The 11,759-nt window shown below is 40.5% G+C and overlaps 1 protein-coding gene across 1 annotated transcript; it reads left to right on the top strand.

Moving 5' to 3' along the window:
- Positions 1-98: 98 nt before the first annotated feature.
- Positions 99-11,690, top strand: erp44 (endoplasmic reticulum protein 44). The gene is made up of 11 exons (XM_034102482.2): positions 99-247; positions 3,610-3,682; positions 4,481-4,520; positions 4,864-4,979; positions 5,907-6,091; positions 6,193-6,308; positions 6,400-6,574; positions 6,771-6,882; positions 6,990-7,131; positions 9,238-9,340; positions 9,726-11,690. Exons 1-11 carry the CDS (start codon positions 188-190, stop codon positions 9,834-9,836), a joined length of 1,233 nt encoding a protein of 410 aa, XP_033958373.1. The 5' UTR covers positions 99-187; the 3' UTR covers positions 9,837-11,690.
- The last annotated feature ends 69 nt before the right edge of the window (positions 11,691-11,759 follow it).

The raw sequence follows: 11,759 nt of genomic DNA, 5'->3' as shown, positions 1-11,759 counted from the left end.
CGTTTGGCTATTCAGAAAACTACATCACCCACAAAGCCAAGCAAATACCAGGAAGTGTCACTCACGTTTCCTTTGTCACAGTGAGATTGGTCCGCCGTAGGTTTCCTGCTGCACTTTAGAAGAGAAGAGCAGCGTCGAGACCATTGGGAAGACTAAACACCACCGCCTCCAATATCTATACTGTACAATGAAACTGTTAGCAATATATCCGTCTCTCGATATCCGCTTCGTCACGGTTGTCTTGCTGGTAAGAATATATATTTTAGCCTTTTATGCACTGCTATTTAGCTTCAACAGCCAGCTAGCCCCAGCTAATTAGCGTTGGTTAGCCTGCCGCTGTATGGTTAGCTGCTAGCTAACTGATGAGCCTCTGCTGACATGAGAGAGACGTGGCTTTTAAACTGTCCTACACCACCAGGGAGTCGGATCATTGCTGGAAGTGCAGTTATTATTTATTGGGTTCAGTAAGGAGGCCCTTGGACTAGGTTTCGCCAAACGTATGCCATAACTAATCAAGTTACCCAGCTGCAATGTCAACTCAGCCGGTGGTGTTAAATAACGTTAGCTGTGGTGTTGTAACAAGTCATAATCCTTCTTCTCTAATCAAGATGTTTCTTATATAGAAAGGGCGTATATTGCAAACTTCTATGCTTTGACTAAAGTTGGACTCCTGATAACTTTAAGGGGGGGATGAAGCATCGAGCTAGCATTAGCCGTTACCACTTATTGACAGCAGGGTACCAATTTTGATTACAATCGTGGTTAGTTTAAGCATTCTATTTATTGAAAGGGATTATAAGTTATGTTTGATCAATATTTATATTTCTTTGTGTAACGGTATGGATGCATACATTTATTGTCAAACCATTCGTGTCTTGAATGGTGCTCGCCGGTTCATGAATTCCTCTGTTGTGGCTCATTCTTATTGGCTGTCAACCCGGAAATAGGCATTACGCAGCTGTGCTGCTGTTGTGAGAGTTTTGGGCCTGAAAGATAACTTTCCTCCGAGTTGCAGAGCAGTGTCTTCATCGGGGCCTAACCACAGCAAGTGTGGCATTTCATATAAGTTTGCAGCTGTGTCATGCTATATGGTATACATGTACTATATCTGATTTTACAATGTTGAGACTTTCTTTTTTCACAGTTATTTTAAATGAATTGTATAGTTTACAAAACTTCGAAAAGAACACAACTCTAATAAAGAACTTAATCTAGCCACATTCTTGGTATCACTGGCTCTACTTTATAAAGGAATATACGTATATGTATATCAAAGTATACACAATATTAGACCATATTTAGAGGTTGAGCAGAAGAAACATCTCTAATTACTGGTTTCTACTACTATTGCTACTGAGGGCGGGGCAGCCACCTTCCACTGACTTTATGGCCCCCCAAAGGTAAATGCATACATTCAGGAATGAATTCAAACAGTTGCATACGTGGGTTGGGATACATTTGAACTGTTAGGAGAGCGCTTTAGATAGAGCTTTGAAACTACCCTTTCTATACAAGTCTAAGTTGGAAAAGAGTTGGGACATGTACAACAATGTTGCATTTCTCACCTCATGTACCACAGTTTTAATTGAGTTGAAGAGTATTGAATAACTGTAAAACGTTTACATGTATTCAGTAAATATTTTCTATACAGCTAAAACGATAAGTCTGTTAAATTTAATAGACAAGCCACAGAAAGAAATTGCAACAACTATCATCAGTAAAGATGTTTTCCATGCACAGATACGAAACAGTAAATTGTCCTAGCTTCTCTATCGTTTGGATAAAAGATAAGATAAGATGGACTTTTATTAATCCCTCGTGGGGAAATTGTTTCTCTGCATTTGACCCATCCTAGTGTTAGGAGCAGTGTGCAGCCATTTTGAACGGCGCCCGGGGAGCAGCGTGGGGAACGGTGCCTTGCTCAGGGACACCTCGGTAGCACTTGGTCTTGCCGGGACTTGAACTGGTGACCTTCCAGTTGCCAAGCCAAGTCCCTATCGACTTCGCCACCACCGCCAAAACATATTCATTTTATAGACTAGATTATTCATTAAAATTCAGAACTAATTGAACATAAATAATCTTTAAAGAAATAGCATTTAGTTTCAGACCATTTTAACATTGGAACAACACTCAACTAAATGAAGGACAGTTGAATTTGAGAATATGTTTGTGTGTGAGTTTATTTACATATTGGGTTATCCAGTAAAGTATTAACTAATGTGAGCGTTGGCTATTTTACTATTGATATTGATGTACGTGTCAGTAACTCTTTCAGGAAGGACACCCATACATCCTGTTTGACGAGGATCTCGAGTTAGAAATCACACCACCGATGGAGTGATAGTGCAGGCATACTTGTATAGGTTACTTTAATAAGTGTTGAATAAAGTGGCTGACATTAGAAAGCCACCGTACATTTCCCAATGACGCAAACAAATATGGGATTGCACTTTTTGTGTCAATAAGTTATTAATTAAAAATAAAGTTTTAATAATGAAGTCCAGTTTAAAATATGTTATGTAATAAAGGAGCTGATTCAGGCTACACCTACATTTGCATCAACATCCCTTTAGCATTGGTGTTCTTTTCCCCATTTCGCCCTCAAATATTTAGTCTTTACATTTATTTCAGCTTTGCAATCGGAGCTGGAATTAATTGGTAAATCATACTTATTCCCTTATTGGTTTATATATTGGTTTCTTTTGAGTAAACCAGAGAGGGAGATGCACAACGAACAAATGGCTACTTTCTTATCACAAACCTACTAATATAATTAGGCCTACTGCAGTACTCGCTGTCTCGCTCATGTTGTCGAACTGATAACCTTTCAGAGAAAATGTGTGACAAAAACAGGATGTTTGATAGAACTGTGCATTATCATTGTGTCTTATGGCCACATATATGAGGAAGGAAATATGACAGATCTATGAAAGATATTTAGGCTTAACGGTCAACCCACTGTAAGAAATGGATGCAGCTCTACTGTACCATGTTTTGTTCAACTTTAGTGACAAAGCATGTAATAAATACTCTAATCGCAGGTTCATGACAAACTTGTTCTGGATAAACTGGTTCTAGACAAACGAGACATATTATAAAGCATACCATTACATAACAAAAGCATAGGTCTTCATCAAGTGGCACATGTTTGTGTGACTTCCTGACCATTTCCTTTATATTTACCATCTGTGTGTCATAACCTTCACTTAATGGATCAAAATGAAGGGAAATCCCTCTAACACTGTTTGAAACTTCAGTCCAAATGTACATAAAACACACAAAACCCAGGAGATCATGAGAGCATCATTTGCATATTGCTTTGCATGCAAGGCGACGGTGTTGATATTATATTGTATACTTAGCCCAGCTCTAAGAAACACTGACTAGATAAAAAGCCTGGGGCGGACAAAGTAAACACTGGTTGTGCGGATTAGCAGTTGCTTCACTCAGTCTCAAGTCATTTAGGTCCTGCATTTCAAGAATTATAGGCAAATGCAGATGTGATATCTCAAAATCTTGTATTCCCCCCCCACATAGTTTTCTTAACCAGCTGTCTGTGCTTTTATGTTTTAATTACCTTTTTATCTGTACCCTTTGTGTCTGTAGGCGATGGGCCTCTCCACTCCCGGACAGGCAGAAATCACCAGTCTGGATTCAGCCAACATTGATGACGTCCTAAGTAAGGCATCAGACTTTACTCTGTAAAACTGAAGGGAACCGTATTTTGTGAAATTCACCGATTGGCCTTCTTGTTGAGAGTTGGATGCAAAGACCTCATGACCGTCCATTCAACAGCTAGTGGGCTAAGCTTGCCATAAGGACTTGAGATTGGAGGAAACAGCTGATTTCCTGGTATTTTTCTCACATGGGTGTGGCCAAGGAAGCTTATAAGCATGTCAAACTGTCTAAATGTTCCTTTATTACTCAGTCACATCTTAGCTTAACACTTGAACTCAATTGTCTCAAAGAGAAAGGTATTATGTTTCCCTTTATCTTACGTCCACCTAGGTATTTAGGATTTGTCTCACAACTCTGTCTCAGTTTTTGTTTGTCTTTATGCACGTAATGAGCTCTTGATGTGCATTGCACCATTAAACGTTTGTATGTCCATCCCACACATATGTTCATATTGGCCACACCCGTTGCCGTCAGATTGTCATCAGGCCTCATACAAATGTTTAGTGTTAACCTAATGTGGTTTCTCAAATATTTGCATGACATGGAAATAAATGTAATCCTATTGTTAAAGGTCCGACCTTATTGTAAGTCATTGGCTTTTTTATACGAAGTAAATATTTAAAGACTTTTTATCAGAGGGTGGTATGATGGATAAATAATGAGCTACGAGTCAGTAACAAAAATGTGGGTTTAACACTGATAACACTCATAACGTAATTAGTTTATCCAACAAAATGAACGTGGGTGTATTTAGAAATGTTAAGAGGCTTATTTGAATTTCCTGTGTGTTTCCTTGCAGATAATGCTGCGGTGTCGATAGTTAATTTTTACGCAGACTGGTAAGCGTGTTCTTTCTCTCCCATAGTCATTGGACTTCTCTATATTTTGTTAAGGATGTTAAAATGAATGTTGCTCATGATATAGACATTCCCTATGAATGCCACACGGACACAAGTATAATGAGATTGCTGTGATCTGCAGTAAAGATTTTGTGGATTTATTTTGAAAGGATTTTTACATTGTTTTAATCTCTTTAAGTCGAAGTAGTGAAGCTCTAATAGTCTAAAATCATTGTCAACATTGATATGCTGCAAAATTGAGTCCAATATACTCGGTAATCTATTCAATAAACATACAAGATATAGAAATCGTTTTGGCCTCACACCACTTCCCCTCCTGCAGGTGCAGATTCAGTCAGATGCTCCACCCAATATTTGAGGAGTCTTCTAACATAGTGAGGGAGGAGTTCCCTGAAACCAAGCAGGTGGTGTTTGCCCGAGTCGACTGCGACCAACATTGTAAGTATTACTAACTTTTAATTTGATTTGAGTGTTTCTTGTTTGTTTAACCTACAGCACAACATTAAGACATGATGAGAAATACCAGTCGGGAGTTACCAGAGCCTTACTGTTTATTCATTTCTACTTTCTTACACCTTTTAAAGATTTTAACATTTGACTACACCTTGCTGCTGCAACTAAATACATTTCCAGATTTGGGATCAATAAAGTACCAATCTATCCATCTATTGGATCAATGATGTAGAACAAATACAAGTGGTCTAATCTTAGAAATGTTTAGATTCAAATGAACATATTATTTTATTATTTATAATTTATATGATGATTATTGTCCGAAATATTCTATTCTATTATTAAAATATGTTTTTTGTTGTTTATGGTGATCTGATGCCTTAAAAGACTTAAACACTCTCATTTCAAATATATATATATATATATAAGAAGGGAAAAAGGTGCACATACACACTCCCTGTACATTTGATGCACATATGTACACATAGATGCCCAGGACACCAAAGCACAGACACATAAACCGCCAGCCTCATCCTTTTGAGATAAAGCAAATTAAAGAGAATTATTGATGACCTGCAAACTGTTTGAAGACTAATGACAAAACTGCTGCTTCCTGTGAAGACGGGAGGCTTAGAGACCCCCCGCGGGGAGAGTGACACCTGCCACATGACACACACACTCGCACTCATTCAGTGTGTGCAGGGAGAATATTTACTCTTGGCGGGGGGGCAGCTTTCATGTGGGAGATCAGAGCTCAGAGCCGACTGAAGGCAGTGTTTTCAGGTTTAACCGCCGTCTCTGTCCCCGCTCCTCCTCATCCTCCCGTCCCCATGTCTCTTTACTCCGCTGCTTCCTCTCCATCAATTGATTTGTCTTTCTTTACTTAACTTTTCCCCCACCCTCGCTGTGTAGCGGACATTGCCCAGAGGTACCGCATCACCAAGTATCCAACACTGAAGATGTTCCGCAATGGGATGATGATGAAGAGGGAGTACAGGGGTCAGAGGTCGGTGGCGGCCATCGCTGACTTCATCCGCCAGCAGCAGGTCAACCCTGTGAAAGAGCTGCAATCCATGGAGGAGATGAATACTCTGGATGTGAGTGGAAAGCCTGCCCACTTAAAAATATTAAGTCATTTTAAACACAAAAAAGTCATTTATTTTCTCACTGCTTATGTTTGTACTCTCTTTTCCCACAGAGAAGCAAGAGAAACATCATAGCTTACTTTGAAAGTAAGGACTCGGAGAACTACAACACATATGCAAAGGTTGCCAACATCCTTCGAGATGACTGCACGTTCTTGTCGGCCTTTGGGTGAGACAAAACGCCATCTATGTTTTATTCTTAGATGAATTATTTGATTTATATTCATCCTAACATTTTCCTTTCTGTGTTACTCTTATAGAGCCATATCTCAGGCCGAGCGCTTCAGTGGAGACAATATCATCTACAAGCCCGTTGGAGAGAGCATCGCCGAAATGGTCTACCTCGGATCACTCACCAACTTCGACCTGACCTACGCCTGGGCCCAGGACAAGTGTGTGCCTCTGGTCAGGGAGATCACCTTTGAAAATGGAGAGGTTTGTTCCTGCTTTAACGATTGCCTTCTGATCTGATGTTAGATGTGTGAATCTGGATATGTAGAAGTACAGAGATATTTACACAAAAGCAGCCTGGAGAGTATTCATGGCCTCTTGAGTAGTCCATCTGCTGAGCCACAGAAAGGCCCTGGCTCCATCTGTCCGTGACGCTTTGTGTGTGTATTTGTGTTTTCAGGAGTTGACTGAAGAAGGGATCCCTTTCCTCATCCTGTTCCATGTGAAAGAAGACACGCAGAGTTTAGAGAAGTTCCAGCATGAAGTGGCTCGCCAGCTCATCAGCGAGAAAGGTTAGCCTGGCATTTAGTACCTATCCAGGATGGGGATTGTGGTTACCCATGAGTCAAACGGTGTTTGTTTTCAGAAGTGGTCCATGACGTCATTGTTTCCTCTTCAGGGTCTATAAACTTCCTGCACGCAGACTGCGAGAAATTCCGCCATCCTCTGCTCCATATCCAGAAAACTCCCGCTGACTGTCCCGTCATCGCTATAGACTCGTTCAGACACATGTATGTCTACCCCGATTATAAAGACCTCAAGTAAGTACCAACCTTCACTTTCTCCTTCAGATTTAGTGTAGATGTGAAGCAATCTAGTTCTTAAAAATGCACATTATTATCAACGTATGATAAATAATTAAATGTGTGGTCTTTCCAAACAATACCAACATCATATACTAAGATAAGATAAAAGATACTTTATTGATCCTAGTTTGGGAAATGTTTCCTTCACAGCAGCATAGATAAGACATAGCACATGACTTAGAAGTAAATAGAATCAAATACAAATTAAATACAAATAAAAGAACGATAAAAATATACATATCAGCAGTAGAAGGATATACAGTATATCTGAAGAATATAGACTATATAGACACTGTGTGCATCAGCCATAAACATTTAGATTTGTTTTTTATCTCAAATGGTATTTGTATCCTACAAAAAGAAGTTGCTAAGTATAAATGAAAACTTGAACAAATGAGAAAATCAGCTGAAATGAACACATGAATCATCCACGTATCAAATCAGTCTGATATATTCAGTGTTCTTTCAGACATTTTTTTTTACTGCCTGATACTGATACCGTATGTGAAATTGTTCATCACAAGATCTCCTTAAATTAGGTTGATTTCATTACACACACACGCACGCACGCACGCGCGCGCACAAAATATGTGCGCTTAACAACAGAGAAATGTCACACCTCCTAAAAAATCTGTGCTTTATGAATGGGCCAGGACACCGGAGCTAATGTGACATGATTTGGCACGTGCAATAAGTGCTAAACTAATCCAGTATAATCTAACTTAATCTTATTTATTCTGCCCCCTACCACTCGGCCTCCCCTAGCCCCCAATCAGTCTGATCAGATAGACAGAAGCCCCCAGGACTGACCAGCCCTCCACAACCTAATTACATCACATCACCCCCGCATGTGGCACCCAGCTTGTAATTACATTAGCACAGTGTATGTTATATACACATATATATATATATATATATATATATATATATATATATATATATATATATATATACACACACATATATATATATATACACACATATATATATATATATATATATATATATATACACACATATATATATATATATATATATATGTGTTTGTGCATGTGTCTGCATGCTGCTGTGACTGGGGATCTGTGATATGACAACAGCTCATGACCTGTCGTTAATAAGCGCACTTCACAGGAAAGCGTTGATATGGATTAATGCTTCTTCATGACATGTCCGCAGGGACTGGAGTCCTCTGCTGCTGCACCGAGCTCTTTGTCTCGCATCAACTCTCTCTACTGTCTTTATGGCTGAACGGTGTGTGTTGGAATGCCTTTGTCCAACCCACAGTCACTGGGCCTCATGCAACAACCACTCATACCAACAGGCTGGTGTTCGAGAGGCCTGTTAAAGGGATTCAAGTGCATTTTTTGCATTCACCAATTTCTACCACGACACCAGCCACTGTATGATATGCTTTAGTCTTATCTCCCTGACTCTTAAATCCCTTATATGGACCCACTTCCCGTTGGAGCTATGGCTCAGGAGGATGAGAACGTTGTTCATCTCAGGGTTGATGATTTGATCCTTAGCTCTTTTTCAGACTGCAAGATGGGAAGATATTTAAGTAAAAATTGCTCATGTTCACTTGTGTTTAAGGTTGAGTTGTTAAGCAAATGATTCACAAAGTTGGGAAGGTCATGTAAGTGCAGTTCATTTGCCATGCAGGCCCCTTCCTCTTTATCTTTGTTACAGTACAGCCCAATTTTGGACAGCTGTACTGTGACATCTTCTTACTGTCTCAGGTCCATAATACATCTATTCAACTCGGTGTCAGATCCGGCTGAATTAGTATCAGTAGGCCTGGTGCGCTGCAGTGTACTTTTGTCTTTTCACTGTTGGAGCAGAACAGGTACGCCTGTAAAGTTGGGCGGAGGGGTCAATTGTGCTTATGACTAAATCTCACAATACACACACCTACTCATGTATTGGCGGCACCCATCAGGCGGAAATTATTCATTTATAACCGGTTTGTGCAATTAAGTTAGATGTAGGATACGATTTAAGGACACAAATGGGTTCCTGCATCATGTTCAATGTTTGCTTCTGTGTTTTCTTTTCTCCCAGTATCCCTGGAAAGCTGAGACAGTTTGTGCTGGACCTTCACTCTGGAAAGCTTCACCGAGAGTTCCACCACGGCCCCGACCCCACGGACAGCACGCCTGGACAGGTCAGACGGCGTGACACACTCTGCATTCACTGAGAGTTTAGTTTATTTGTTTATATTGTTGTGGACAGTCCCCATTGATCCACTGTCACAAACAACAGTAAATGGGGCATCTTTAGCAAACATTGCTAATTTGCAGCTGTTGTCCCCGGCCAGATGATAATGGACGCCCTTAAACTCACAATACATCAACAGCATTAGTTATCAAACAAAGGATGAAAGACAAGCAGATACAGGCGAAAGGATAAAAGAGAACAATAACATGCAAACAACACATGTTACTACATACATGTCACATATAGCACATAACAGAAACAAGGTGCAACATCCATGGCTTAGCATCATCATGTGTGTCTAAACTGTTTGTTCTGGCGTTCCCCCCCCCCAGGAGGAGACGGGAGGGGAGGCGGCCAGCAGCCCCCCGGAGAGCTCGTTCCAGAAGCTGGCGCCCAGCGAGACTCGCTACACCATCCTCAACCGGGGCCGCGACGAGCTGTGACCTCAACAGCCTTTCAGAGATCCTGTGACTCAATGCCACGCCCCAGGGTCGGGGGGAGGGGGGGGTTGGGACAGGCCAGCGGGACAGAACAGCAACACCCAACACCCTTACTGAGAGAGAATGAAGAGAAGAAACTGTCCATGACACAACCATGTTGGAATAACCTATATTTTCATAACTCTTTCATGTACAATTTTTATTTTGGATCAAAAGGAAGGGGGGAAAGAAGAAAGTGTGTGGCGGCAGGGGAGCGGGGCATTAGGACATCAAGAGAAGTCTTTTTACTATTATTTTTTCCGGAGCTTGTAAATATGTTTGTGCTACATGGGAGTCTCATCGTTGGTCTAAATTAAATGCAGAGTTTTCTTTATTTTATTTGATTTCTTTTACATCACCCTGGCTTTTTGTAGAAGAAAAAACCCCTGGAGAGTTCCCTCACTCCAGTCGTACGGTTCTTATCTGTGGGTAGTTCAGCCTGTCTGATGAGAGATGCGTTTTTAGTCTCCTGGCTGCATCTCAATAATATTACCAACTCTAGTCTGATGCACTTGTATAGCACAAGTTATAAGAAGTTTGAAGTAGCTTTATCTCCATATCTTCTCCACAAACGGTAGTTCTGAAGGAATAGAAAACATATTTTTAAATGCTTGATTGGGGTAACATGAAATCAAACCATGAGACAGAAGATAAAGATACAGAGCTACTCCAGCCTGTTGAGATGCACCCCCTTCTCTCCCTGGTACTAAATGCTTCTAGATTACGATGTCTCTTACAGTGCTTATAAAAAGTATCGCCCCCTTGGACCTTTTCATGTGTCGCTGTTTTAAAGCACTGAATCACAGTGGATGTAATTAGGATTTTATTTTTTGTGGTGAGTCTTTTGGCCATCATAAGAAAACCTAAAACTCCAATAAGACATCCTCCCTACCGTAAAGCCTGGTGGTGGCAGCATCATGCTGCTCTTCTGCAGCGCGGCCGCCTTGCCTCTGACGGCAGAAGGTTAAATAGATGTCTGTTTTCAAGCAGGACAACCCATATCTAATTAAAGCCAAATCTAAAAGATTTAAACAGAGAATGTGAGAGAATTAGTGTTTGATGTGTAAAGCTGTTACAGGCCTAGTGAAAAGACCTAAGGCTGTAACTATTGCCAAAGGTGCCTCTATGAAGTATTGTCTCAAAGGATACTTACGCAATCAGGAATTATGTCAATTTTGTACCAAGGAATCTGAACATTATTTGAATGTTCAGTGTCTAAACTGCTGATTACCTCCACTACTGTCAAACATTCAAAGTCAAAGGGGGCTTGCTACCTTTTTAAAGGCACAGTATTTGCCATGCCACCTCAGAGTTGTTTTTCCCGGGAAACTAAAAGAGGAACAAATGTTTTGCAATGATGTACTTTTAAAATGGTAAAAGTTCATGAAATGGCTGTTTTTGTTGTCAAATGTGTCATCATGCAAGGGGAGAAAAGACTTCCCAGTGTTTTAAAAAAAAAAGAAGCCGCGAGACAAAAGGGGAAAACCCATGCGACGAACGGTGGAAATTTAAAGTCGGCCACTTTATACAAGTTCTCTTAAAAATGGTTTTGTCTCTTTATATGTCTTTGAGGCTTTGGTACATGTCTAGATCCCTGAGAGCACCTGAGCATGAATACATGCAAAGCCAGGTTAAGAGTGCGAGGACCCCATTGCTAAGTTTGTAGTGAGTGTCCTGCCCTTCCATAGAGGACAACAGATGCCTGCATCGTGACATATCAGCCAACCAACAGGAGGGGGGGGATGCCATTTCTAAACCAAGTCATCTCAGAGGGGGAGAGGAGTTGAAAAAAAGTAAATTAAAAACCATTTTACAGGATATTGTGTTGTCTGATGTTTTGTATGTCTCTGGTTTCATTTACCCTGTTATCTATTCATTCAAACACAG

The sequence above is a fragment of the Pseudochaenichthys georgianus genome, chromosome 16, assembly GCF_902827115.2.
Source record: "Pseudochaenichthys georgianus chromosome 16, fPseGeo1.2, whole genome shotgun sequence".
Lineage (NCBI taxonomy): Eukaryota > Metazoa > Chordata > Actinopteri > Perciformes > Channichthyidae > Pseudochaenichthys > Pseudochaenichthys georgianus.
The sequence above is the reverse complement of the archived record's forward strand: the minus strand, read 5'-3'. Positions and strand labels throughout refer to the sequence as shown.

Bases quoted from the DNA above. Each gene is read 5' to 3' on its own strand.
- erp44 (XM_034102482.2), top strand. From the start codon at position 188: ATGAAACTGTTAGCAATATATCCGTCTCTCGATATCCGCTTCGTCACG. The intron at 4,521-4,863 runs GTAAGCGTGTTC...CCCCTCCTGCAG, and splicing joins GTTAATTTTTACGCAGACTG to GTGCAGATTCAGTCAGATGC. The intron at 6,309-6,399 runs GTGAGACAAAAC...TTACTCTTATAG, and splicing joins ACGTTCTTGTCGGCCTTTGG to AGCCATATCTCAGGCCGAGC.